The sequence below is a fragment of the Cannabis sativa genome, chromosome 1, assembly GCF_029168945.1.
Source record: "Cannabis sativa cultivar Pink pepper isolate KNU-18-1 chromosome 1, ASM2916894v1, whole genome shotgun sequence".
NCBI lineage: Eukaryota > Viridiplantae > Streptophyta > Magnoliopsida > Rosales > Cannabaceae > Cannabis > Cannabis sativa.
This window is the reverse complement of record NC_083601.1, coordinates 36,005,000-36,032,510: the sequence shown is the minus strand read 5'-3', so window position 1 is coordinate 36,032,510 and position 27,511 is coordinate 36,005,000. Positions and strand designations below refer to the sequence as shown.

The 27,511-nt window shown below is 34.8% G+C and overlaps 2 protein-coding genes across 2 annotated transcripts; one reads left to right on the top strand and one right to left on the bottom strand.

The window, feature by feature from the left end:
• Window positions 1-1,872: 1,872 nt before the first annotated feature.
• LOC115707233 (3-methyl-2-oxobutanoate hydroxymethyltransferase 1, mitochondrial) lies at window positions 1,873-7,828 on the bottom strand. The gene is made up of 5 exons (XM_030635118.2): window positions 7,318-7,828; window positions 7,040-7,246; window positions 6,630-6,776; window positions 2,481-2,534; window positions 1,873-2,395 (listed from the first exon to the last, which is right to left on the bottom strand). The coding sequence occupies exons 1-5, from the start codon at window positions 7,789-7,791 to the stop codon at window positions 2,141-2,143; spliced, it is 1,137 nt and encodes a 378-aa protein (XP_030490978.2). The 5' UTR covers window positions 7,792-7,828; the 3' UTR covers window positions 1,873-2,140.
• Window positions 7,829-22,685: 14,857 nt separating this feature from the next.
• LOC115707044 (uncharacterized) lies at window positions 22,686-27,454 on the top strand. Its single transcript, XM_030634866.2, has 10 exons — window positions 22,686-23,304; window positions 23,943-24,079; window positions 24,168-24,341; window positions 24,672-24,908; window positions 24,993-25,093; window positions 25,192-25,264; window positions 25,353-25,421; window positions 25,548-25,655; window positions 26,905-27,030; window positions 27,125-27,454. The coding sequence occupies exons 1-10, from the start codon at window positions 22,959-22,961 to the stop codon at window positions 27,317-27,319; spliced, it is 1,566 nt and encodes a 521-aa protein (XP_030490726.2). The 5' UTR covers window positions 22,686-22,958; the 3' UTR covers window positions 27,320-27,454.
• Window positions 27,455-27,511: the final 57 nt, after the last annotated feature.

Sequence of the window (27,511 nt, the reverse complement as noted above, 5' to 3'; positions counted from 1 at the left end):
ACCAGTTAGTAAAACAACCAAAATAAAAATAAACAAATAAAAACCAGTTTCTTGAAATAAATTAATAAAAAATTGAATAAAAATCAATTATGAACAACAATAAAAAAAAATAGTTATAAAAACTAGTTACTTAAAAAAACCAGTTATGAAAATAATAAAATAATATGTGTGTCAGAAACTGATTAATTAAAATAAAATAAAAATTGTTGTTCAAATATCATACAATAATAAAACTGGTTTTATACAAACTAAAAAATATATAATAATATCATAAAAATTGAGCAACCCCATTACAGAACAGTTAAAACCTGTGAAACCAGTTTCGACATGTGAAACCAGTTTTGACGTTATAAAAAATCATAACAAAATACAAATGTTAATAATAAAGTTAATTGAAACCAGTTTCATCAGACAATCAAATAAAAACATACACACACACAAATATACAAAAAAAAAAAAAATACTAATCACAAATATAATCAAAACAACACATAATGCTTACCAATAATTTAACAACAAAATATAAGTGTAAGTTTCCAACCTAGAAACAAAATAATAAAAAAAAAATAACTTGAAAAAAAATTCTAATAATATAATGAAACTATTTTTTTTATTCTTTTAATGAAATTAATAGTTTCTTTCAATGTTGATGAAAAGAAACTGATTTTTAAAGTTTATATTATCTTTAGATTATAATTTTTTATATTGTTTTTTCTTCAGGATGATGTTGATGAAACTGGTTTTTTTTTTTTTTTTCTGCTTCTTTTAATGAAATAATTAGTTTTTAACAAAAAAACAAAGAAAAAAAAATAGTAGTTTAAATAAAAAAAATAAGTTTAATTTCTGTAAAAAAAATAATATCTATAGTTGAGATTATTTTTTATTTATTTTAGTATTTTATTTTTTAAAAAAAGAAAAAATAAATAAAAAGAAACACAAATTTAAAGTTTTTTATGGCATTCCTCAAGACTTTTTCCCATATTTGTAAGTTTTTTAAAAAAATGCCATATTTAGTGTAATTAAGTTTTTATGCCATATATATCAAAACTTATCTTTATTTTCCCATATTTTTGTAAATAGCCCTTGAACATATTAGATCAAACTGGGCAAGTCAACCGAGCCCATCAACATGGTAAAGGGGTTCGCCCCAGCTGTGCTTCTCCTTTATATGATCCACTATCCAGCCTTCTTTGGGCTTTGGGCCCAGGCCCTATTGTCACAACTAATGAACGTATGAAAAAGAGAAGAAAAACCCCTCTATTTACTTTTTTTCATTTTCAATTTTGACATTTTTTTTATTTCAGCTTCTGGCATCCAATAAAAGGTTTTGAAAATTAACCCAGCACAAGATATAATGTATCCCTTGGAACTAATTTTCTGAGACTTCAGCGCATAATTTTGCCAGGTGACGACGTCGTACTTACATAGCCTGATGGCCACAAAGAAACATATTTTACATAAATGATTTATAAATATCTAATTTTTTTTTGGCTGTGGTAAAATAAATGCAAAACAACAAATAATACCGGAAATGCTTAAAGAGAGCTGTAACTGTAATTTTTGTTTTTGTTAAACTGTAACTGGAACTGAAACTTTTTTTTTTTTTTGATGAAGTGTAACATTTTTTATTAAAATACTACTGCCATTTCACTTTTGATGTTTCTTGTCAAACATGATATTCAGAAATATGACTGAAAGTTGGTTAGAAGTTTTATTATGATAATATTAAAAACTCAAGCTTTTATATCCCAATCAACAAGGGTCTAAGAAAACCAAGTAAAACCCATAGTAGTAAGCAAGACAAGCACTGAAGCACGCATGGGAACCTCCTAATATTTAAATAAAGACTATGAACAAAGCAAGACTGGAAACTGATATAAGCATTAATCATTTTGATAAACTTTTATTATTTATTGGAGGTTCTTACAATTTCTAGACTAAACTATTATTAACTTTTACTTTTGCCTCAAAAGAAATTCAGCTGCCTTACTTTGAAAACTTTCCTTCCGTCTTATACCTTTTCTCCTACCTTTCAAAACCTAAGTGTGAGCCAGAAACCAAACTGAAAATGGTAGCCATAGTGTATAGTGCAATTTCCTATTAGGATGACAACCACAGTATATTACGAGCTATCACGATTCTACTCACTTTTTGGGCTGCCTTCACTAGGTGATTTAATATCCTCAGCAGCTTCAGCTGCTGCTGATGCTGCCTTGTCCAAACCCAATTTTTGTAACTCATTTGAGAAATCCCCAACATAAGCAGAATTGATTTTGTATGGGGTGTACGCAGGACCAGGGAAGCAACCCTGAGTCACTTCTTTCTTGTACTCCAAGAGAGCTTTGTTTATGACATCTCCTACACACGCAAACTGCTTGCAGAACTTAGGGGTGACCTGCAAAAAGTGAGTTGCTTCACGCTTCAGTAAAATGCTTTGTGAAAGACAGAGAGTTATTAATGAACTTGGTTTGAGATTTTACTTTGGCATGATGCGGGTGCTGTAGCATTCCAAGCAGATCATGGTAAACTAGCACCTGTAATGTGTGATGGTGAAGCAAATTATTAATCGAACAGTTTATTCTTCTGAACATGGTAACATACTGCAATCTGATGAACTATATTATCACCGAAGTTGATTTTTTTCTTTGCATTATGTATGAGACTACGACTGCAACAAAGTAGATGGAAAACTTAAATCCATTTTATATGAACATAGTTGGTGACACATTCTTCCAAAAGAAAGACAAAAAATCTATCAACAATTTGACTCCATTTTAAACAATATAATAGATCGAACCAAGAAGTTCATCCTCAGATTTCTTGCCAAGAAACCACTACAAAGATAGAGGGATTGCAGGACATGAACGTATCAAGCCGCAGCGGAAGTTAACAGCCATAAAAATTTTACGTGTGGAGAAAGAGAATAAAGAGATGTGTATGCTTTAAGGTCTAACCTTTATTCATCGATAACAACTTTTAAAAGCAAACCAATGCAAAACAACAAGTTAAAGCTTTCTACTCAAGTCACAGCGAGGAAGAACATAACTATACCATTCTTTTCTGGTATGTTGGTATAAATTCTAACGATCTTCACGGTAAGCATAAGCAATGCTCTTTGTTAGCAATAGTCAGAGTTAGTTCAGATGTTAGTTATCACTATTTCTATTACGGTTGTAACTGTTTTGCTTTGCCACCTGTCTTGGTTTTTCTCTTTTTCTTGTTCTTGTTTTCTCTGTAACAAACTCTGTCTCTCACACTATAAATATCATCCTCTGTTCAAGGCTTGCTTAACTTTTGCAAGTCTTGTGATTTCTTTCCTTGATAGAATCCTGTTAGATTGCATAGATAAGTTCACATTCTACATGGTATCAGGAAGCTTTTGACCAACGTCGATCATGGATCCTCGCCACCTTGAACCCGCTGCCCCAATTCCAACTACTACACCAGCTCATCAATGGAATCCTTTCCAGAATTCTCTGAATTCCTCCCTCACTGTTCGACTTGATCGAACCAATTTCCTTGCGTGGAAATCGCAAGTCATCCCAACCGTCATCGGTCACGATCTCGATGATATTCTCCTTGTCGGAGTTGCCCCTGTTCGCACCCTGGTTAATGGCACCCCCAACCCAGAATTCACCACATGGAAACGAAAAGATCAATTGTTGCTCAGTTGGCTCCGATCTTCCATGTCCGAAATGATTCTTGGATCGTTAGCTCAATACAACTCCTCTTGCGATGCCTGGCGTGCTCTGGAACAAAGATTTGCTAGCCAATCCAAGGCACGATTACTGCAAATCAAGTCCCAACTCTCCACGATCCAAATTGGGATCACCCTGCCCCAAATGTCTTAACCAAAATATTGGCTCAATTAAACATACCAGCTCACATAAAAGATCTCAGATTCTGTGAGGCATGCAAAAAGGGCAAAAGCCACAAACTCTCATATTCTCTCTCTGAGTCTAGGGCCTCCCAACCTCTAGAATTGGTCCATACTGATGTGTGGGGACCCTCTCACACTCCTTCTAAGGAAGGACATAAGTACTACATACATTTCATTGACGACTTCAGTCGTTTTACATGGATATTTCCATTAACACTTAAGTCTCAAGCCTATAGCACCTTTCTCCAATTTAAAGTGTTTGTAGAAAAACAATTTGAGTTACCTATCAAGTCTGTCCAATCAGATTGGGTTGTGGGGGGGGGGGGGGGAGAGTATCGATCCTTAGCATCCTTTTTAACCCAACATGGTGTCCATTTCCAACATCCGTGTCCCCATGACCATGAGCAAAACGGTCGTGCTGAAAGAAAGCACCAGCATATCATAGAAACCGGTCTCATTGCTTGCACAAAGTGGTTTATCTTTGCAATACTGGTGGCTTGCTTTCCAAAACGCTGTGTATGTTATTAACAGACTTCCAACCAAGATTCTTGGAGATATTTCTCCTTTTGAATGTCTGTTTCATCGCATACCTGATTACACCATGCTCGAGCCGTTTGGATGTGCATGTTATCCCAGAAATTACCATCCCCACTTCTGTTCCTGCAATTCACCATAATATCCCAGAAATTACCATCCCTACAGTCACCCCATCAACTACTCACATTTCTCCAACCATGAACCAACACAACATGATAACCAGATCTAAAGTCGGTATCCACAAACCAAAAGCCCTCAATTCCACATTACACCCCTTACCAGAATCCATTTTACCAAAAGAACCCACCACTCTCAAGCAGGCCCTCTCTGATCCTCTCTGGTTCAAGTCAATGCAGCAAGAAAATTATGCCCTCAAGAAAAACAACACATGGACATTAGTGCCTTACACTTCTAATATGAATCTTGTGAGCAATAAATGGGTTCATCGTATAAAACTCAAAGCTGATGGTTCAGTTGATAAACTCAAATCCAAGTTAGTAGCAAAGGGCTACTCTCAAACTCCTGATATTGATTACACAGATACCTTCAGCCCCGTAGTAAAGCCTGCCTCAGTTCGCGTGTTGTTGACTATAACAGTTTCTAATAATTGGCCAATTACTCAGCTCGATATCTCCAATGCCTTTCTTAATGGGACACTCAAAGAGACTGTTTTCATGACTCAGCCACCAGGATTTGTGGATCCCCAATATCCAACACATGTGTGTCGATTAAACAAGGCCCTTTATGGTCTCAAACAAGCCCCTCGGGCATGGAATGAGAAACTGAAAATTACACTATGCAGCAAAGGATTTCATGCTTCAAGATCAGACAATTCATTGTTCATTTCAGGCAGTGGTGACTCATTAATTCTTCTCCTTGTTTATGTGGATGATATCCTCATAACAGGCCCTAATCAACATCTCATCTCCACTCTCATAACTGAACTCAATACTGAGTTTGATGTCAGAAATCTAGGATCTCTTCATTATTTTTTGGGTGTGGAAGTGGTCCGAACCAAAGCTGGTATGCATTTATCCCAATCTAAATACATTACAACTCTTCTCAGTCGGTTAAAAAATGGATGGAGCCAAACCTTGCCGAGTCCAACAAGTTCTGCTCACAAATTATCTCTTTCGGTTGGAGACCCTTTTTCTGATCAGTCACTATACCGAAGCACATTAGGTGCTCTTCAATACCTCACACTTACAAGACCCGATGTAGCCTTCATTGTCAACAAGTTGAGTCAATTTATCCATGCTCCTACAACTACACATTGGGATGCTTGTAAACGATTATTTCGGTATCTTAAGGGCACCATTCATGAGGGACTCTTCATTAAACCAGCTGCTAGAATGGACTTACAAGCATACTCGGATGCTGATTGGGCTAGTTGTCCAGATGATCGAAGATCCACTGGTGGTTATGCAGTGTTTCTAGGGGACAATTTGATATCATGGTCAGCCAAGAAGCAACACGTTGTTGCTCGCTCTAGCACTGAAAGTGAGTTTAGGGCACTCACTAACACTGCTGCCGAAGTCAATTGGCTCACATACTTACTGAAAGAACTTCAAGTTCTCATACCTTGCTGTCCAATAATATGGGTTGACAATCAAGGGGCTGCCTCTCTTGCAGCTAACCCTGTATTTCATGCACGATCGAAACACATCGAAATCGATCAGCACTTCTTCAGAGATCAACTGTTGGCCAAAACTCTAGAAGTTCGATATGTGCCCTCCATTGATCAAACAGCAGATATCCTCACTAAAAGTCTGTCTACAGATCGATTTCTTTACCTTAAAGACAAGCTCAAAGTGTGTCCCTCACCATTTCGCTTGAGGGAGGATGTTAGCAATAGTCAGAGTTAGTTCAGATGTTAGTTATCACTATTTCTATTACGGTTGTAACTGTTTTACTTTGCCACCTGTCTTGGCTTTTCTCTCTTTCTTGTTCTTGATTTTCTCTGTAACAAACTCTGTCTCTCACTCTATAAATATCATACTCTGTTCAAGACTTGCTTAACTTTTGCAAGTCTTGTGATTTCTTTCCTTGATAGAATCCTGTTAGATTGCATAGATAAGTTCACATTCTACACTCTTGAAATTTCAGAAGTTTTCACATGTTCTAAATATGAAGACTTACAAGCTTCATCTTCAAGTTAACACACAAAAGTCAAGCAACAGACCAAGTCACACAATGGAGGTTGCTAACTAACCTGCCCACTACAGAAAGGCCCAGCTCCAATGCCAATGGTAGGAATTTTAAGAGCAGAAGTAACTGCAGCCGCCACTGGTGCAGGCACACATTCCAAAACCACGGCAAAACATCCAGCTTCCTGCAAAGTCAATGCGGTTTCCACAATCTGCAAGAAAAAACCCAAAGTTGAACTAAACCAGCAGAACCAAGATTAAAAAAAAATATAGGATCTTTGCTAACAGTTTATTAAATCCGGTTTTCTAAAAGTATCCTTAATTCATGCTCGCGTGAACCTGTATAGATGGATTTTATTCTATTTTTTCTTTAATGTATTATTATACTCTTATTATTTTTAAATGAAATGTTCATTTTTATATATATATATAAAAAAAACATTAAAAAAATCACATCAAAACTCAAATGACAGACCTTTACAGCACTAGAGACATTCCTCCCTTGAGGTTTAAATCCCCCAAGAACACTAATGGCCTGTGGAGTAAGGCCAACATGCCCCATCACAGCAATTCCTGACTCAACAATGGATTTCGCCGCATTGATTCTTGATGGTGAAGCACCTTCCAATTTTATGGCGTCCATTCCTCCTTCCTTCAATATCCTCACCGCCGTATCAACGGCCTAATCAAAACAACATACAAAAATCCTTAACAGCCAAACAGCCAGAAGTGAAAAAAAAGGAAAATTGGTACCTGACTGGAGCTAGACTCGTAAGACCCAAAAGGAAGGTCTCCAACCAAAAGCGGGCGCTTAGCTCCGCGAGCGACAGCTCGACAGTGAACAAGCATTTCGTCGAGGGAAATAGGGAGAGTGGTGTCGTGTCCATGGACGACCATGGCGGCTGAGTCTCCGACGAGGGAGATGTCGATTCCGGCCATGTCCAAGTGGACGGCGGAAGGGTAGTCGTATGCCGTGACGACAGTAATGGGCTCACCCTTTTTGTGCTTCTGCCGTAGATGAGTGAGGGTTACTCTGTCGTTGGAGGTTTGGGCAGCGGGGCCGCCATAGACGGTGTTCTCGGGAACATTACTCATAAAACGTTTGAACAGAGAGGTGGCCCTGTGGCTACGAGTTAGGTGCGAAGCTCTAGCGGTCAGGAAAGCCATAGTGTGAGAGAGAGACGTTGTGTTCGTTCTAAGAGCTGTACATTTTTGTTTTATATGCATATATACTAGTAAAAATTACACTATTACATGACTGAAATGAGTCTAGATAATTGTAGTTAAAAAATTGTAGTTATGTGATGCATACACAATCAAAATTAAAATATTCAGTAAAACATCTGGAAAACAAAAATAAGTCAAAGCTCGGTTTAGTGTAGTGGCAAAGATATTTGGAGTTTTTTTATTTTTACACTTTAAAATAGTTTTTTTTTTTTATATATTTTTACGGAATTCTACATAGAAACTCCTATTGCAACAAAAAATCATATAAAAACCCTTATTGCAACTAGCTCTGCAACCATTTTAGAAACTCAACCCGTAAATTTGAAGAAAAAAAAGTTAAAAAAATAGTATATGGGATAATTCCCCAAGATAATTTTAGTCTCATTTTTTTAAAAAAATTTTGGTTAAGAATTTAAATTCCACATATTATGTTTAGTCCTTCAAGACACTAGTTTGCATCATCTTTAATGGGATGAGAACTCTACTGATGTCTCAACTAAGATAAAATAAGGTATAAAACCTTAGATTGTTAAAGCTATCAATGGGGTGGGAAAGAGATCTACACCACATGATCTCCTTTTCCAGTAAAAAAAATATCATATAAAATAAACATACTCGAGGAGTAGACCTATTCTTGGTCGAATATTGGAACAAGTTGTTTGGTTGGAAGTCCAAACTTTTTTTCTTTTGGTGGCCATGAAGTCCTTCTGAAGTCAGTGATTCAAGCGATCCCAACTTATACTATGGAGTTGTTTCGAATCCCTGTGGGCATTATTAATGAAATTCATCTTCTTTGTGCTCGCTTCTTATGGGGGACGACCTTGATAAACAAAAAATACAATGGTGCACTTGGTCTCGCTTGTGTTGGCATAAGTCAGAAGATGTATGAGCTTTTGGGATATGTTTCTCTTTAATCAATCTTTATTGGCCAAGCAAGCTGTTCGGTTATACAACTTTCTTGACTTTTTGGCTGCTAAGGTAATGAAAGACTTTTATTTTAATACAAGTAACATGATTCATGTGGAGGAAACTTAAAGAGCTTCGTTTTTAAGAAAAAGTATCCTTTGGGGTTGGGATTTATAGATAAAAGGGATTCTTTGGCTTATGGTGATGGGACTCATGTTCGTATTGGTGAAGATGCTTGGACTCTAAAAGATCTTGTGGGTCGTGTCTATTTTTTGGGGTGGTGTCGAGTGAAATTTCGTATTTTAATATTCCCAGTTTGATTATTTAATTAAATGATTAATTAAATGCGGAATAATAAAGCGAGTGCGAAAACGATTTTACGTAGTTACATAATGCAACTCCGTAACTCCAGAGAAACCCAGAAAAACAAACAGTGCATAAAAGTAAAAACACACAAGATTTTTGTACGTGGTTTCAACAATCCTTTCAGATTGTTACTAGTCCACGGGGCCACGCCCAGAGATAAGATTCATTAGATCGGTATCAAAAATACAAAGTAATTGACTTATGCATAAATAGACTCCCTCTTATTGTATGCCGCAAGCTTGATGTATTCCACCTACTAACCGAATCTTGATAAAACTCCAAGTGCTCGAACTCCCTTCGATCACCTTGAAGAGTGCTTGAATCCTCCCGATTCAAGGCTTAAAGGCTATCTCCCGAAAGCCTATACAACCATCTCCCGAAGGTTGTGTGCTTGTATCCTCCCGATGCAAGACTTCAAAAGCAATCTCCCGAAAGCTTGTAAATACCCTTCTCCCGAAGGTGCACTGATGTTCTTCTTCGTTGTAGACTTGAATACAGACTCAAGACAATACAAACAACAAATAAACAGAGTAAGAGTAGAACAACTCTTCTCTACAAATCAAAGACTCTCTTTTCTAAAGATATGAATGAAATTCAAAGATACAAGAGAGGTACCAAGAGAGGTACTAAACAAAGACACTCTTTCCTTAAGATATGAAAGCAATTCTAAGTGTATGAAAGAGATACAAAACCTAGCAGCTATAGGATGTATTTATAATGAATATACATCTCATAGACAGCTTACATTCGGTCTGAACAAGACCTCAACCCACTAGAAACTTCCCTAAAATAATTCTTCAATCGGTCCAGAATTTCCGTTTCGTACATACAGAATCGTGGGCAGTAACTACAACTTTCCTTTTATAGAAAAGGAAAGTCTAGCTCCGGTTTTCTCTTCAAGAAACCTGATCTTAGAAAATGGGAAACTCAACACAAGATCAGAATAACAGCTGGTTAGATAAAAAACGAAATGGGTAACCAAACTTACCATTTTTACCTTTTTTCCAAAAATAGGAAAGCTAGACAACTTTCCTTTCAAGTTTGATTTACACAAATATGGAAACCAAATCAATATATGCCAGCCGAAATATACATTAAATAATAAAATATTTTTGTCAATTAAATATGCCAAAAATGGAATTAACAATCTCCCCCTTTGGCACTTTGATTGACAAAACATTTTATTATGAGAAAACCTGCATCAAGTGTTAGAAACCAAAGCAAATAGCTTTTTTAAAGATACAAGAGTATAGAAAATACTCCCCCTGCATGAAAGCTCTCTAACACATAAAACATATAACTTTTTTTGGACGGAAAAGCTTACAAACCGAAGAACACAGCAACTTTTTAAACGGAAAAGTGCAAAACCACAAACAAGACAACTCCCCCTAAAAACAAGGTTCCAGAGTTGTAACACATAATCCAAAAAAAATAAGTACTACTCCCCCTTTTTGTCTATCAATGAGCCAAAGATAGCAAAAACCATGAACAAGGTCATAATAGTTTAAGCATTCACAAATAAGAAGCAAGAGATAGAGAATTGAACCACTTATTCCTCATCATTGGGTCGGAAGAATTTCATGATGCTGTCCATCTTCCTGAGAAGTAAGGCTTGACTTGTCTCCATTCTCCCCAAACACAAGTTGAATTCAGCCATTTCTGTAGAAGCAGAAGCAGCAGCAGGTGCAACAGTAACACCAAGGGAAGCAAGGTTGTAAGTCGACTTTCAAGCTTTGGTCTTCGACTTTCTGGCAGTTTTCATCGGAACAGATGAAGAACTAGGAACTCCGGTTGCTGGTGCAGGCGGCGCAGGGGGGAGATCGGAGATGCAGAGACAGAGCCACGAGAGGGCTTCTTGGACGGTTGGGCATTCTTAGTTTTGTCCATCTCTTTGAAACCCTAGAACACAAACACTCTCACACTTTGAAAATAAAAATTAGACCTTTGAAAAAAGAATAGAAAGACAAGAGAGAGTGGTGATCGTGGGTGAGTGGGTAGTTGGGAATATATACACAAGATTTTACTTACCCAAAATCAGAAAAAAAAACTCAAAAGGAAAGTAACTTTCTTAACTTTGAATCACGTGTGGAGAGAAAAAAAAAGGAAACCAAAAAAGTTGTTGTTGTTGTTTTTTTTTTTTTTAATGGTCAATGTTTCCTTAAATGGAAAAGGAAACCCAATATCCCCACAAAAATCTAAGTGATAAAGACCCCACCAAATCCGAAATTGCCACCAAAGAGGAAACCAAAAATAATTAATTACTTAAGGACAAGTTTCCTAAAAACACCAAAATAAGACCAAATCTCCAAAAATAAAGGAAACACAACATAGAGAATACAATTAAAACATGTTTCCATAAAATGAAAAAAATAAAAGAAAAAAATTTACAAGGATTCGAAAAAAATTCGAAAAGAAAGAAAAAAAATATGCCCCCCTTTTTCTTTTATTTTTTCAAAAAATGCCCCCAAAAAAAAAAATTTGCAAATAATGAACAAGAGAACACATAAAGACACAAAAAGCACTAATCACCACTTAAGAGCAAAAAATTGTGTCTAAGAACATAATGAAACATAACAAAAAATAACAAGAATTTTTAACAAAGCTCACTTGACAACTCGATCACGAACCCTTTTTTATATATATATATATTTTTTGTTTAGTTTTTGATTAAAAGACAGGAAAATAAAATAACCTTGATATTTTTGCAACTAGAATTCACAATGTCCATTTGTCTTTGTCCCTGATGAAAAAATCAAACTCATAAGAATAATCATAAATTATTTTATCAAGCTAATGAAGTAATAGAATGAGGTCATACCGGTTCACAGGAAAAATTGACTCAGTCACCAAGAATATTAAAGCAAATCAAACAGTATGTAACAGCTTTATAACACCATTTTCGAGAATAAACAATTTTTACCACAAACTGTGTCAAGCATTAGTGTGTGAAAGTGTAAGCAGGGAACATTGCCCAATTTGTCAAAAAGACTTTTTCTGATAAATTGTACCCATAGGAGACGCTGTCACACTACCTCAATGGTAGCCCTTTTCAATGGTAGCGTATCTTCTACATAACTCCTAATTACATAGTTCCAACTTACTCAGAGATGGCTTTCACACATTGAGATAGGTAGCTCTATTCATCCAGTGGAGCTTGAACACACAGTTTTTGAACAACATTATTCGAAAATGGTAGCTTACATAACACTGTTTGATGAACCTGAATATTCCTGTGAGGAGTGAACAATTTTCCTGACAAACCTGTATGACATCATAACATTACAACATTAGTAATAAAATAATGACTGAAATTCTTATAAGGTTGAAATTTTCTTCTAGGACAAAGACAAGACATTATGAACTCTAAGACAACTCAAATATCAAGGATTATGAAAAACAAAAGCATTAAACAGTACAAACCCCTAAGGATTTCCTTAGAGAAATAAATCGGATCGAGTCAAGAGCTTTAGTAAAAATATCTGCAATTTGTTTGCTAGTTTCAACATATTCTAAGATAAGAATTTTATTTTCCACAAGCTCTCTAATAAAGTGATGACGAATGTCTATGTGCTTTGTGCGAGAGTATTGAACAGGATTCTTAGAAATGTTTATAGCACTAGTGTTATCACAAAAGATAGTTAAAGTTTTCAAATCAAACCCATAATCAGCCATCATTTGTTTCATCCATAACAATTGGGTACAACAACTACCCGCCGTAATGTACTCAGCCTCAGCTGTGGACAGAGAGATTGAGTTTTGCTTCTTGCTATGCCATGAAACCAGATTATTTCCAAGATAGAAACATCCACCACTAGTACTTTTTCTATCATCTGCATTACCTGCCCAATCAGCATCACTAAAGCAAACAAGGTTAGAATTAGTGTCTTTTGAAAACCAAATCCCAAAATTAATAGTGCTATCTACATAGCGAATGATTCTTTTCACAGTAGAAAGATGGGATTCCATGGGATTTGCCTGATATCGTGCACAAACACCAACACTATAACAAATGTCAGGACGACTAGCAGTAAGATAAAGCAAACTACCTATCATACTTCGATACAAAGTTTGATCTACCTTTACTCCTTGTTCATCTTTGCTTAATTTCAAAGTTGTGCTCATGGGAGTGTTGGTATGTTTGGCTTTCTCAAGACCAAACTTTTTCACCAAATTCTTTGCATACTTGCTTTGAGTGACAAAAGTTCCCTCATCTAATTGCTTCACTTGAAGACCGAGAAAATAAGTGAGTTCACCTACCATACTCATTTCGAACTCCTTTTGCATTTGGGAAACAAAAACCTGCACTTCAGAGTTAGAGGTAGAGCCAAACACAATATCATCAACATATATTTGAGCAACAATCACATCAGAATTAATGTTTTTGATGAAAAGTGTTTTATCAACATTTCCTCTCTTGAAATCATGAGAAAGCAAAAATTCAGTTAGACGCTCATACCAAGCACGTGGTGCTTGTTTTAGACCATACAACGCCTTGTCTAACACATGATCAAGAAGGTGAGAATCCTTAACCGCTCCATTTTGTTGTGGGGTTTTAGGAGCAGAAAGATTATGAAAAATACCATAAGATTTACAGAATTTACCATACACAGTATTTTCAAAATCTTTTCCATGATTACTCTTACCACGAACTATCTTACCAATGTTGCAATTTTTTTGAACTTTTAATTTCAAGCAAAGGTACCTAAAAACATCAAAAGTATCAATGTTTTCTCTAAAAAAATTCTACCCATGAAAACCAAGAGAAATCATCAACACACTCAAAAATATACCTCTTACCATTCAAGCTTTCAACCTGGATTGGACCCATTAAGTCCATATGTAGGAGTTCGAGAACTCTGGAAGTATTCACATCTGGGACACTCTTGTGAGAAATTTTCAGTTGCTTACCTAACTGGCATGGACCACATTTTCCCAATGACTCTTTACCTAATTTAGGTAATCCTCGAACAATCCCTGAAACAGATAATTTTTTCAGATTTTTAAAGTGAATGTGACCAAGTTTTTCATGCCATAGGTCAGTAACATTTTCAATGACAGAATGACAAGTGGCATGCGTAGTGAGAGTATAACAATTATCACTAGATCGCAGCCCTTGTAACACAATTTCATCAAGAATATTATATACATAGCAATGATTGCTATCAAAGCTCACAGTATAACCCTGATCACAAATCTGACTAATGCTAAGTAGATTAGCTTTTAGTCCTTCAACCAACATGACATTCTTTAGTTTAGGAAGCCCTTCGAACTTGAGAGTTCCCATTCCTATGACTTTACCAGTAAGACCGTTACCAAATGTAACTTCTCCACAGTCCATTGGTCTTATGTTCACAAGAAATTCTTTTTCACCTGTCATGTGTTTGGAACAACCACTATCAAAATACCACATGTTAGAAGCAACAGTTTTAAAACAAGTAGAACCTACCAAGCATTTGTTTTTGACAACCCATTTTTGTTTTTGTAAAACATGTTTATTTCCAATGTAATTAGATTTAAACATGTTATGCATGGTTATGCATTTAGGTCGAATGTGACCTTTTACTCCACAAAAATGGCAAATAGGAATGAAACGTCTTCCTTTCCCTTTGAAGTTGTCAAACTTACCGTGATGCTTCTTTTCTGTAACAACAGAGTGCTTTGCTGTCGAGACAGAGACCTGCGAGGTAGAAACAGTTCTTCCAGAAACAAAACTATTAGTGGTATTAGACACAGGTTGATTTGGAACATAACCCAGCCCAGCATGATTGGTTTGGCCAGATTTTTGAATTTTTTCAAAGATGGTGGAACCTGGATTTAACATTTTAACATTCTTTTTAATGTTATCAATTTCCTTGGTTAAAGAAATAATTTTTGACTCTTTTAAGGACAATTCAGATTCACAACATTTGAGTTTATCTTCCAACTCATTAATGTTGTTACACAAAATTTTATTATCTTTAACCAGGAGCGATTTTCGGCACTAGTTTCCAACCACTTACCAAACATTACCTTGTAGGATTCAATCATGGAATCCTCATCAATTTCGACTCATCGATTCGGATCTGGATTCTTCCTTGTTGTCATTGATCAGGATATTGTTCAAGCAAATGCTTTTTCCTTTTTCCTGCAAATTTCTTGACAAAACACTTGTTAGGACAACTTTTTCTTTTTCATCCTCACTACTCTCAGAATCATCACTCCAAGTAACATTCAATCCCTTTTTATTTTTCTTTAAGGTATTAGCACATTCAGATTGAGTGTGACCAAAACCTTCACATTCTCTGCATTTAATACCTTTATTGTTAGATGGAAAAGGTTTAGAGGGAATGTTACCAGAAATGTTACCTTTTGGGTTCTTTGAAAAGAACTTTTTATTTCCACCAGATTTCAAGAATTTTTGGAAATTTTTTGCCAATAGAACCATTTCATCATTATTTTCATCATCAGAAACAATATTTTCAGAAGCATTAAAGGCAATACCTTTGCTTTTCTCATTCGAGAGATTTTGCTTACTCTTTTTCTTGATTTGTTGATTCAACTCAAAGGTTCTTAAAGATCCCATGAGTTCCTCAACCTTCATTTTGCCAAAATCTTTTGCCTCTTCCATTGCAAGCAATTTTGTATCAAACCTGTCAGGAAGAACTCGAACAATTTTTCGAACCAAGACAGATTCATCTAATTTTTCTCCCAAGGCAAAGAACTCATTAGAAATATCAGATAATCTTTCATAAAAATCATTTAAAGTTTCAGTATCTGACATTCTCAATTCATCAAATCTAGTTTGCAACATGGTAAATCGTGATCTCTTTACATCAGGAGTACCTTCAAATTGAATTTGAAGGATTTCCCATGCTTCCTTTGCAGATTCACAAGATGAGATTAATTTAATAAAGCCTTCACCAACACCATTAAAAATAGCATGTAAAGCCTTATTATTATAACCAGACAATTTTTCATCTTCAGTGGTCCAACTGAGTTCAGATTTTACCTGAGTATTACCTTTTTCATCATTTTCAGTAGGTTGAGACCAACCTGTAAGAATAGCTCTCCATGCCTTCTCATCTTGCGATTTGATGAATGCTCTCATTCTGACCTTCCAATAAGGATAATTCGACTCATTCAATAAAGGAGGTCTAGAGATAGAACTTTCTTCTGCAAACAAAGACATCTCACACAAAACAAGTTAAACGGAATAACCTCAAGATCTCACTAAGAATTTAGTGACTTGCTCTGATACCAAATGAAATTCCGTATTTTAATATTCCCAGTTTGATTATTTAATTAAATGATTAATTAAATGCGGAATAATAAAACTGGTACTGAAAACAGTTTTCTGTAGTTACAGAATGCAACTCCGTAACTCCAGAGAAACCCAGAAAAATAAACAGTGCATAAAAGTAAAAACACACAAGATTTTTGTACGTGGTTTCAACAATCCTTTCAGATTGTTACTAGTCCACGGGGCCACGCCCAGAGATAAGATTCATTAGATCGGTATCAAAAATACAAAGTAATTGACTTATGCATAAATAGACTCCCTCTTATTGTATGCCGCAAGCTTGATGTATTCCACCTACTAACCGAATCTTGATAAAACTCTAAGTGCTCGAACTCCCTTCGATCACCTTGAAGAGTGCTTGAATCCTCCCGATTCAAGGCTTAAAGGCTATCTCCCGAAAGCCTATACAACCATCTCCCGAAGGTTGTGTGCTTGTATCCTCCCGATGCAAGACTTCAAAAGCAATCTCCCGAAAGCTTGTAAATACCCTTCTCCCGAAGGTGCACTGATGTTCTTCTTCGTTGTAGACTTGAATACAGACTCAAGACAATACAAACAACAAATAAACAGAGTAAGAGTAGAACAACTCTTCTCTACAAATCAAAGACTCTCTTTTCTAAAGATATGAATGAAATTCAAAGATACAAGAGAGGTACCAAGAGAGGTACTTAACAAAGACACTCTTTCCTTAAGATATGAAAGCAATTCTAAGTGTATGAAAGAGATACAAAACCTAGCAGCTATAGGATGTATTTATAATGAATATACATCTCATAGACAGCTTACATTCGGTCTGAACAAGACATCAACCCACTAGAAACTTCCCTAAAATAATTCTTCAATCAGTCCAGGAATTTCCGTTTCTGTACATACAGAATCGTGGGCAGTAACTACAACTTTCCTTTTATAGAAAAGGAAAGTCTAGCTCCGGTTTTCTCTTCAAGAAACCTGATCTTAGAAAATGGGAAACTCAACACAAGATCAGAATAACAGCTGGTTAGATAAAAAACGAAATGGGTAACCAAACTTACCATTTTTACCTTTTTTCCAAAAATAGGAAAGCTAGACAACTTTCCTTTCAAGTTTGATTTACACAAATATGGAAACCAAATCAATATATGCCAGCCGAAATATACATTAAATAATAAAATATTTTTGTCAATTAAATATGCCAAAAATGGAATTAACATCGAGTTTCAACATTTTTGTGATCTCAAGTTGGCTAAGAGTTATTGGAATATCTCTTTGGTTAAAGCTCTCTTTAATGAGGTTGAGACTAAGGCTGTTTTGTCTATTCTTATTTGTATTTATGCTAGTTAGGATTATTTGATATGGAACTACACTGATAATGGTCAGTATACGGTCAAAAGTGGATATTGGAGCTTTGTGGCAAGGTTGGGATGGGGTCAAGTAGCTACCTCTTTGGGTCCGTCTCGTAGGTGGAAACTCTTGTGGTCCCTCTCTGTTTAGCCAAAAGTTAAGAATTTTATTTCGAAAGCGAAATTGAATTTTTTGCATCGTTATGGTAATCTCTTTAGACATGGAATGAATGCTGCAAAGGTTTGTCCTGTTTGCATTCAGAATAATAAAATAATTGTGCATGCTCTTTGGTTTTGCCATTCTCTTTAAGAAATCAAGCAAGGGTGGGTGTTGAGAGGTCTTGATGTACTAAAAGAGGCTTCTAACTTTTATGAGCTTTTGGTGGGTTGTATAGATATTCTCTCAAGCATGAAATGGAGGAGTTTGTGGTTCTTTGTTGGCGGATGTGGCATAGAAGAAACACTTTTGTCCATGACCATAAGTTGCTCTCAGATTTTATGGTTAGCCAATGGTCAAGCCCGACCCTGGGCATAGGCGGGCTAGGCCTGTGCCTAGGGCCCACCTATCCCAGGGGCCCAAAAAAAAATATTTACCTTTTAAAATTATACCATTTTTTTTACTGTTTTTGAAAAATATCATATTTTTTTTCTAAATAAGGGCCCAAAATAATTTTATTTTTCTATGGCCCACTAAAAGTCAGGGCCGGCCCTGCCAATGGTCATTGAGTTTCCTTTGGAGGTACTAAGATGCTCAAACTCCTTTTTCTCTGGATGTAGTGCCAATTGTTTCACGAGCGAATAGTCCTTTTCATGGAAACTCAAACACTAATTTGGTGTTGGGCGATGTTGATCTATTTGTGGATGTTGACATTAAGATCAAGATTGAGAGATTAGACTTGGGGCAATGGTGATGTGGGGAGTTTCTTTGCTCAACGACTTCTCCAGTTGGGTTTACTACTCATGTGGTGTAGGTGGTGGCTCTACTGTAAGGTCTTCTTCTTTGTCTCAGGCTTGGATATTTTTTGAAATTGTACAAATAGGAACATAAACTGATTTTTTGTCAAATTAAAACTTAATATTAATATGATCTAGAGATGTTATGACGAAATTGGTTACATTTTCTATATCTAGTAGTATTAGAAATTATCTTAAATTTGGTTATATTAAAAAATAAAATTAATGATTTTTTTTTTTTTTTTGACAAAGTGATTAGAATCACTCATGAATTTACGACACCCACGTCCGCCACCAGCGCTGGAACCTCCTCGAACCAGGATAGCTCATCGTCTAACCGCAGAGCATGCTTTGCCAAGCCATGGGCCGCTAAATTCTCAGAGCGAGCCACATGGGACAAAACTGCCCCCGGAAATTTAGACAATAAAGCTATAACATCTTCAAACAACACTCCTAACTTGTTGAAATACATCTCCCCATTGTTGATAGTCATCACCAAAGCTAATGAATCTGAATAAACTGAAAACAAATCAAAAAACCAAAAAATTTTATTAGAAAATAATCAATCCGATCAAAACACTCAAAACTCAAAATTGAAAACCTAGATCCCCATATAAAATACTATAACTAGCCAAAGGGAAACCCTTTGGCTAGTAGCAACTTAACTCTTGTATTTTACTTCATCATCATCTTAGGATTACTATCCCTTACTAAGACCCAAAAACCTAAAAACTTTTGATATGTAATCTAGTAATAACAAAAACCTGCAATGCTCCCATCCATAGGATATCAAAAGTTTACTTTGAAAATTATCGCAATAATAAAGTAAGCAACGAATAATGTATTCAATAACCTTGATTATCAATGATTAGTGTAATTCAATACAATGAAACAAAATAACCTTGATTATTAAGCATTAATGACCCATTAATTCCATAATCCTTCCCAAAATAAACAAAATCAACCATATTAATTCATTATTAATGTCCGCATTTCCAAAAAGTTACAATTTTCTTTATTGTACTTATCCCAAAAAAATAATTTTTATACATATTTATTTATGGTAAAACTTTATTATAATCAAATCAATCTATATTGAATTGAAATTAGTTAAAATAATGCAATTCAATTATTATGACATAATTATTCCTATTTTAATTTCCAAAAGACAAGTTGTAAAACTTCCAAAAATTATATCACCATAAAACATTTATAATGATACCTTCTTATACGACATAGATTACAAACCAAATTCCATAAAGTTTGACTTTCCAAATATATCTGAACACAATAAATTCGCATTTGACAATTAGTATTCCCACCTCCTTTTTTTACAATATCTTCGTATTTATTATTCTTCAAATTACTTGATTAATTTTAAATAATAATATTAGAATCTGAATACTAAATTCTACCACTTTCCCTTTTTGGTAATAATTCCTAAAAATATGAACCAACCATAGCTAAAAGCTATTATTGTTTAAACTTAATCCTCCTTAAACCTTATTTCACTTGAAAATATTTTTAAAATATCACTTTAAAATTTCTTTACAGCATACTTTAACTTAAAATTTATCTAGTGCATAACTTGTTTATTTTGCAATTTTATTGTGCTAACATTTTGTTATATTTTCAATACAAGAAGCCGTAAAATTTTAAACAAACTACCCTAAATAATTAGGGGCCAGCCATATAATAGGCGCTATAGCCTTGTAAGGCGCCAAAGCCATAAAAATGGCGCAAATATAGAACAAACCAATAACAAAAAGATTACATTATATCCCATTATAACAATTCAACATTATAGAAACAAGAAATTTTCGGACAACAAATTCTTTGAAAAAATCTTTATAGTTTGCTCCGTACTCTTTCCTCTTACAACTATCAAAACAAGATTATACAAGAAAAATAATAAAATTAAAAACAGAATATACAAAATTTAAAATGCAAAAGAAAAAACTTGATGGTAGATCTTATAAGAAAACAACACCATATAAACTTTAAAGATTTTTTCCATATATTTTGACATTGATTAGAATAGAACAAACCTACACGAATTCATTGATGAAAAAAATGACAAAAAACTAAAGAGAACTTAACTCTAATCTTATTCAAGAGAGAACAAGATAAAATAATGTCAGAATGAACCTTACCTCCGGTGCTGAGAAGAATATGAGAGCAGGCCGAAAATAGTCTCATTTAATATCACTAAAAAATTGTTGAAAATTGAGTTCTCTATTTTTACTATTTTAGAAAATGTAGGGTCTATTTTATCATTTAACAAAACAAAAAGTTTAATTAGTAATTTTTACAAAACACTAGATTCAAAATAGTATTTACCCAAAATCAAAATAAGAAATCATACGGATTAAAAAAATATGCCTAAATAATTTATAGACCACGCCATAACTCACGAACTCAAGTTGTAGACGCATTAGTGTCAAAAGCTTCAAAAAATAAATAGAACAAATGAACAATAAAATTTCCATAATTTCTTTTGCTCTCCCTTTTAATTGTATTCCACAAGCAAATTAAAGTAAAACATACAAAAGATAATGAACAATAAAATTTTGAAAATAGTTAGAAAGACCTTTCTATGGAATAAGATGTACAAATTTCCAAGAGGGTAAAAAACAAACTACAAAAAGCAATCATACAACTTAAATCATAGGCTTAATTTCATCAACCCCTCAAACTATGAGATATCAGAATCATGAAAACAGTAGGCAGATGAAACGTTCTTCAAATGTTAGGTATTATATTGATAATTTGATGCAGAAATTGGACTTGTGTGTGTGTTTTGTCACTCAGATCACAAAAGGGTGCAAAGTGATGTCGATAGTTTTAGTAATTAGAAAAAAAGAATGTCAAGCTTGGATGCAAGAAAATAAATTCCAAATGGCATGACCCAACAAATTAATCCTAATATCTCATGCATGATATAATGACCATAAAATTGGATGATTAAGTAGTGAAAACAATCAAGATGCAAAATGACAATTTCACACCTCCAAAATTTGAATACATAATTTACTTTTACACATACAATTTTTCTCCCATTTCAAGAAGTTAAACTAAAGCTTGAGACCTCTTTAAAACCACCAAGACCTCTTGGTTCAATTTCCGAAAAATTCAATTAAAGCAAAGCCAAGAAAAGAAGAGAATAAAAGAGAAATGCTAAAGTGATCATCTAACATCCTCTAAATATTATTATTGGTGCAATTAATATCGGGTTCCATATATTTTAATATAATAATTTTTATAAAGTATCGCTAACTAATCGCAAAGCGACACGTCTAGAAGATGCTAGACACTATTAGTGCCCAATAATAATGCTCAAAATAAAACGTGCAAAAGAACTTAAAATAGATCTTAAAATAGCCTCAATGAAAAGAAAAGAAAAATTGTAATATAAGCAATGAAATTCCTAAATGGGTTTCCCCTGGAGCAATAATTAAATAACATATAGCACAAAAGATCAATAAAACCAAATAAAGCACATGGAAAAAATGAAAGCTCACTAAGGAAATTGATGTAACCATGAAAAAAAAAAAATCGAGAAATCATGAGGCTGTGTAGCTTCATACCTTGACAACTATTTTCAATTTTTTTAGCATATTCTTTTTTATATTTTTGTTCACATAATCGGGTAGACTCAAATTTTGACTCAAATCTAGACCCTAGATTTGAACCCAAACCTTGGATCCCAATCCCGACCCTAATATAGACTTGGCCCTGGGAACGGCCCGACCTCGAGTCTAGACTTGGAATAGGGATCAACTTAATCCCGGACTCTAGGACTGACCCTAGACCTCAAACACGGGTCGAAATGAGGTTTGGGATTTGGGGTCAAAAGTTGAGTATGTGATGGACTAGGTTCATGTATAAAAAAAATATTGAAGGTTTTTTTTTTTTTTAATTTTTTTTTTAAAAATCTAAAAATAATCTTAAAAACAAGAGACGAAAAATTATTAAATTTTTAAAATAACAAAAAAAATTATTTTCTTCTTTCAAAAAAAAAAAAAATATAATTATTTTCTATGCTTACTTTTAAAAACACAATTTGTAAAATTAAAAACTGAGAATACACCAGACAATCTCAAAGATTCTGATCTTGAAACAATGAGCATTAAGCACTCACAGAATCAGAAGAGGTGACACCATCAATGTTTATGATTCGATTAGAGATATTTCATATGAAATCAAGCCCTTGTACCAAACAACCCATAACTGTCTTCATATTTGTACTAAAAAAATAAAAAAATAACTGTCTTCGTAGAAATTACCACATATGTATAATAATAATAATAATTTATCGTAGGAAACTAAACCAAGTCCAAAACATGTTGGCTGCGCTACAACAATCACCCTCTTTTATAGTAAGCGCACTCATTCGAATTCACTCGCCATCCTTATCCACCACCGCCACTCTTTCGCTATTTCAACCCCCGTATAAGCATCGTTTTTATCACCACTCTCCCCGTAGATCATTCCAATCTGGAACTGCTGCTATGGCTGCTGGAAGTCATACCTCCGCCGTCGCCGCTGACTCCCGGGAACACGTCGTCGGAAAGTGGTTCTCGGCGCCCGACATCCGGCTTCGTGACCACCGATTCACTGTACCTCTTGACTACTCACGCAGGCACTCTTCTCCTAAAATCTCTGTCTTCGCTCGCGAAGTGGTTGCAGGTTCGTTGTTGTGTTTGACAATGTAACAGATTTTTCAATATTTTATTAGATTCGTGCTATATGTTTATGTGAATATTTACATTCAGATAAAATCAATCTGGGTTTGTTTCTGCTTACAAGTTTTTGAATGTTAGAAATGTTTATGGTTCTGCTGTTATATAAAATTATAAATGATGTTGACTTTTAATTTCCTTTTTCATATTTCTAATTCGGATTTATGAATTTTTAGTCGATCATTCCCACTTTTTGTTTCCTTAGTAGATTCGTTACCCCATTGCCATTAGTTAAGCTACATGATTATGTAATTTGTTTTACTGTAGAACTAAGTCATGGTGATCAGGGATTATATTTCTCGTGGCATCTACTTAGCAATGTGACGGTGTTTCTCTAAAGAAAAGGGGAAAAAGAAGAAGAAGAAGATATTTTCAGCAGCATGCAAAAATTAGTAATTATAAACTGAGGCATTACGTAGTGAAAACAAATAATCTCAACAATAAACTATGTCTCCAGAGTGTAACTATATTGATTGCTTGACTAATCTGTACACGGATATACATTATTTCTATATGCAGGACTACTAAGAAGTATGAAACATTTTTCCTGTTAGCCCCGTTGCTAAAGTTGAATTTTCCTTGCAGCTGGGAAAGAAGAGCAGCCATTGCCTTACTTGTTATTCCTACAAGGTGGACCGGGATTTGAGTGTCCGAGGCCAACCGAAGCCAATGGCTGGATACAAAAAGCATGTGAAGACTATCGTGTTGTGTTGATGGATCAGGTGTTGTTTACTGGACATTTTCTTAAGATATGTGCTATGATATTTGATAATACAAGTATTTTTATTGATCTTTTCATTTTACTTGTAGCGAGGTACAGGTTTGTCAACTCCTTTGACATGTTCATCCATGTTGCAATTGAAATCTGCTGAAGATTTGGTTGATTACGTTGAACACTTTCGAGCTGATAGTATAGTATATGATGCCGAGTTTATCCGAGTTCGCCTTGTTCCTGATGCTGGACCTTGGACAGTTTTGGGTCAGGTAGTTGTTACAATTTTTTGCTGGACTCTGTGTATGCATTAATTGAGCCTCTGGATCTAGAATCATGTCCTACCTATCCACGAACTTGCTTTATTCAAGTAGCACATTTTAACATTCATATCAGAGATTACTGTGCTAATGCTTAAAAATTTCCTTGTTTTTGAATATTTTTCCATGTACACTGATACTTATTTTATCTTATGTTTGTTTTTCTTTTTCCTTCCTTTCATAAGAATGCTCAGCTTGGATAAGGTTTTCGTGTTGCTTGTGGTCCAATGAAGCCAGTCTGAGTCATAAATTAAATGACAACTTGTTCTTTTTGTTGTATAGAGCTATGGTGGTTTTTGTGCGGTAACCTATTTGAGTTTTGCACAAGAAGGATTGAAACAAGTCCTCCTAACTGGAGGAACCCCTCCACTTGGAAGTCATTGCACCGCAGATGCAGTGTACACAGCGTGCTTTGAACAGGTTAAACTTCAGAATGAGAAGTACTACCAGAGGTATCCTGAGGATATTAAGATTGTTCAAGAAGTTGTCAAGTATTTGTCAGAGTCTGAAGGAGGAGGGGTAAGGATGGTGTATGTTTAGTCCTTGTAATTCTTTCTAACATTTGATTGCTAAGCTTAATCTTAGCAATCCTGCAATCTGTAGGTTGAACTTCCTTCTGGGGGCATCTTAACCCCGAGAGGCCTGCAAACTCTTGGCCTCTCATGCTTAGGTTCCTCTGCTGGCTTTGAGCGTTTGCACTACATGTAAGTTTTAAGGATATGTGTCATGGATTTTAAGAACTTATTGGTTTACTAATTCTTTTGGTTTATTTTTTCACCTTTTTTGTTCTTATAATCTGCAGGTTTGAGACGGTTTGGGATCCTGTATTAGTTCCAGGAGCACCAAAACAAATCAGTTACAACTTTTTGGACGCTGTAAGACATCATTGCTCTTTCATTGTTGCTGACCTAATGATGAATCTTATTCATCGCATTAAACTAGATTCATTGTATATGTATGCAGTTTGAGAAGTCCAATGCTTTCAACACAAATCCACTTTATGCTCTTTTGCATGAATCCATATACTGTGAGGTAGAATACTTCAATTAATAAACTTTTTGGTATCTTGATTGGCTAATGGATCACCTACTTGCTCGATTAACTTTTTATTGTTAATTTACTAATTTGTTTTGGTTTTCTTTTCACTCCCTTTTGAAGGGTGCTTCATCTCGCTGGTCTGCTCACAGGATACGGGCTGACCATGACAGTAACTTCGACGCAATCAAGGCTGCTAAAGAATCTCGTCCTGTACTTTTCACTGGAGAGGTTAGTTGCATTGTCTCTGAATCATTAATAATTAACTATTCCACAAACAAGCATGTGATGCATATGCCTTGACTTCTCTAAAGTAGTCTGGTATAATGTGTGTATATGGAATATTTAGGACATCATGCATTCTAAAGCCTACTCTGCATGTGCTAGTAAATCTTATATCAATATCCTGATATGAATACTCGTAGCTTGGATATATCAATGCATATGTTAGTAAATCCATGCTCTTTTGCTGCCCTTCTCCACAAGCATTACCTGATTTTGTACTCTAACCTCTGTGCTGTTGAACATTTTTCCTTATTTATGTCTCAAACATAACTTAAATAAATTAGGATTTTTGCCTCCTGAATTTTGACATGTACCAAATCATGCTTCTTGAACTTTTAAGGTCGTTAAAAATGTCCCCTGAATTATTGAGATTGTTGGATTTAAGCATTCAATTTTACAATTTCAGTGATTGTTTATGTACTAAACCATGTCCCCAAACTTTGATATCTACCAAATCATACCTCTCGAACTTTGACATGTATTAAATCATGCCCCCTGAACTTTCATCCATGTTAGACTTTTTTACTTAAATTGGACAAAAGTCTTTAAATCCAATAATCTCAATAGCTCAGAGGACATTTTTAACGACGTTGAAAGTTCAAGGGGCATGATTTGGTACATGTCAAAGTTCAGAGGACAAAAATCCTAATTAGCCTTAAATAAAATATTATTGTTCATCAGAGCTAGCTTCACATGTTAAGTAAGTAAATTTATACAACTGGACAATGGGAAGGAATGGTCTTACTATTTGATATTTGAAAGGTGATAATTCCTACAAGCTACAAGGTATATATTACTACTGAACTTTTAAAAGACTTGAAGAACCGAGTTATGACTGAGAAATCCTCAGTATCTTAGCTGATTGCTAATTGTTTTCTCTTCCGTTTGTTTGCTGGATGAGGATCTGCTATTTCTTATTTATTTTTTTTTATATATATATTATATTATTCTTCAGTGGCCTTTGTGTAGTGGCATAGAAAATGTTATATGAATTCTGTAATATCTAATAAGAGTATTGTATTTGATATTTTAGCGATACACTTTACAGGTTGGTACTTGCTAACAATAGACCTATGAAAAAGAAGTTTGCTTCCTACATATTCTCAAATTTGATTTAACCTTCTTGTCTTTTTATCACTGCTTACAACTTCTAAAAGATACACAAGGAATTTAGTATTAATTTTTGGTTCCACAGATGATCTTCCCTTGGATGTTCGATGAATTTCATGCCTTAAAGAAACTAAAAGACGCTGCTTATATCCTAGCTGAGAAGGATGATTGGCCTCCTCTATACAGCATCAATGCCTTAAATAACAACAAGGTATAGATATGTTGCTTTGAATATGAAGTTAATGCTCTTAAACACTATTTAAATAATTTTTTTGGTATTAAAGTAGTTATTCATTATTGAACAGGTTCCAGTTGCAGCTGCTGTTTACTACGATGATATGTATGTTAACTTCAAGGTGGCCATGCAAACAGCTTCTCAGATAGCTGGGATTCGATTGTGGATAAATAATGAGTTCATGCATTCTGGTCTGCGAGACTCAGGAAGCCGGGTTTTTTCTTATTTGATGGGATTGCTTAATGGAAAGAAACCTTTGTTCTGATTTAGTTAAAATCTCATAGCTCTCACTTATTTTAATTGTTCTCCTTTTTCACTTATGTTTTTTTTTTCTTTCAATAATGTTTATATATGTATAATCATGGTTCATATTGTTGATGTGTTTTACCTTTCCAAATCACATATGGCATTCTTTTTTTTTTATTATTTTTTTTATTTTTTATTACTATTACTTAAA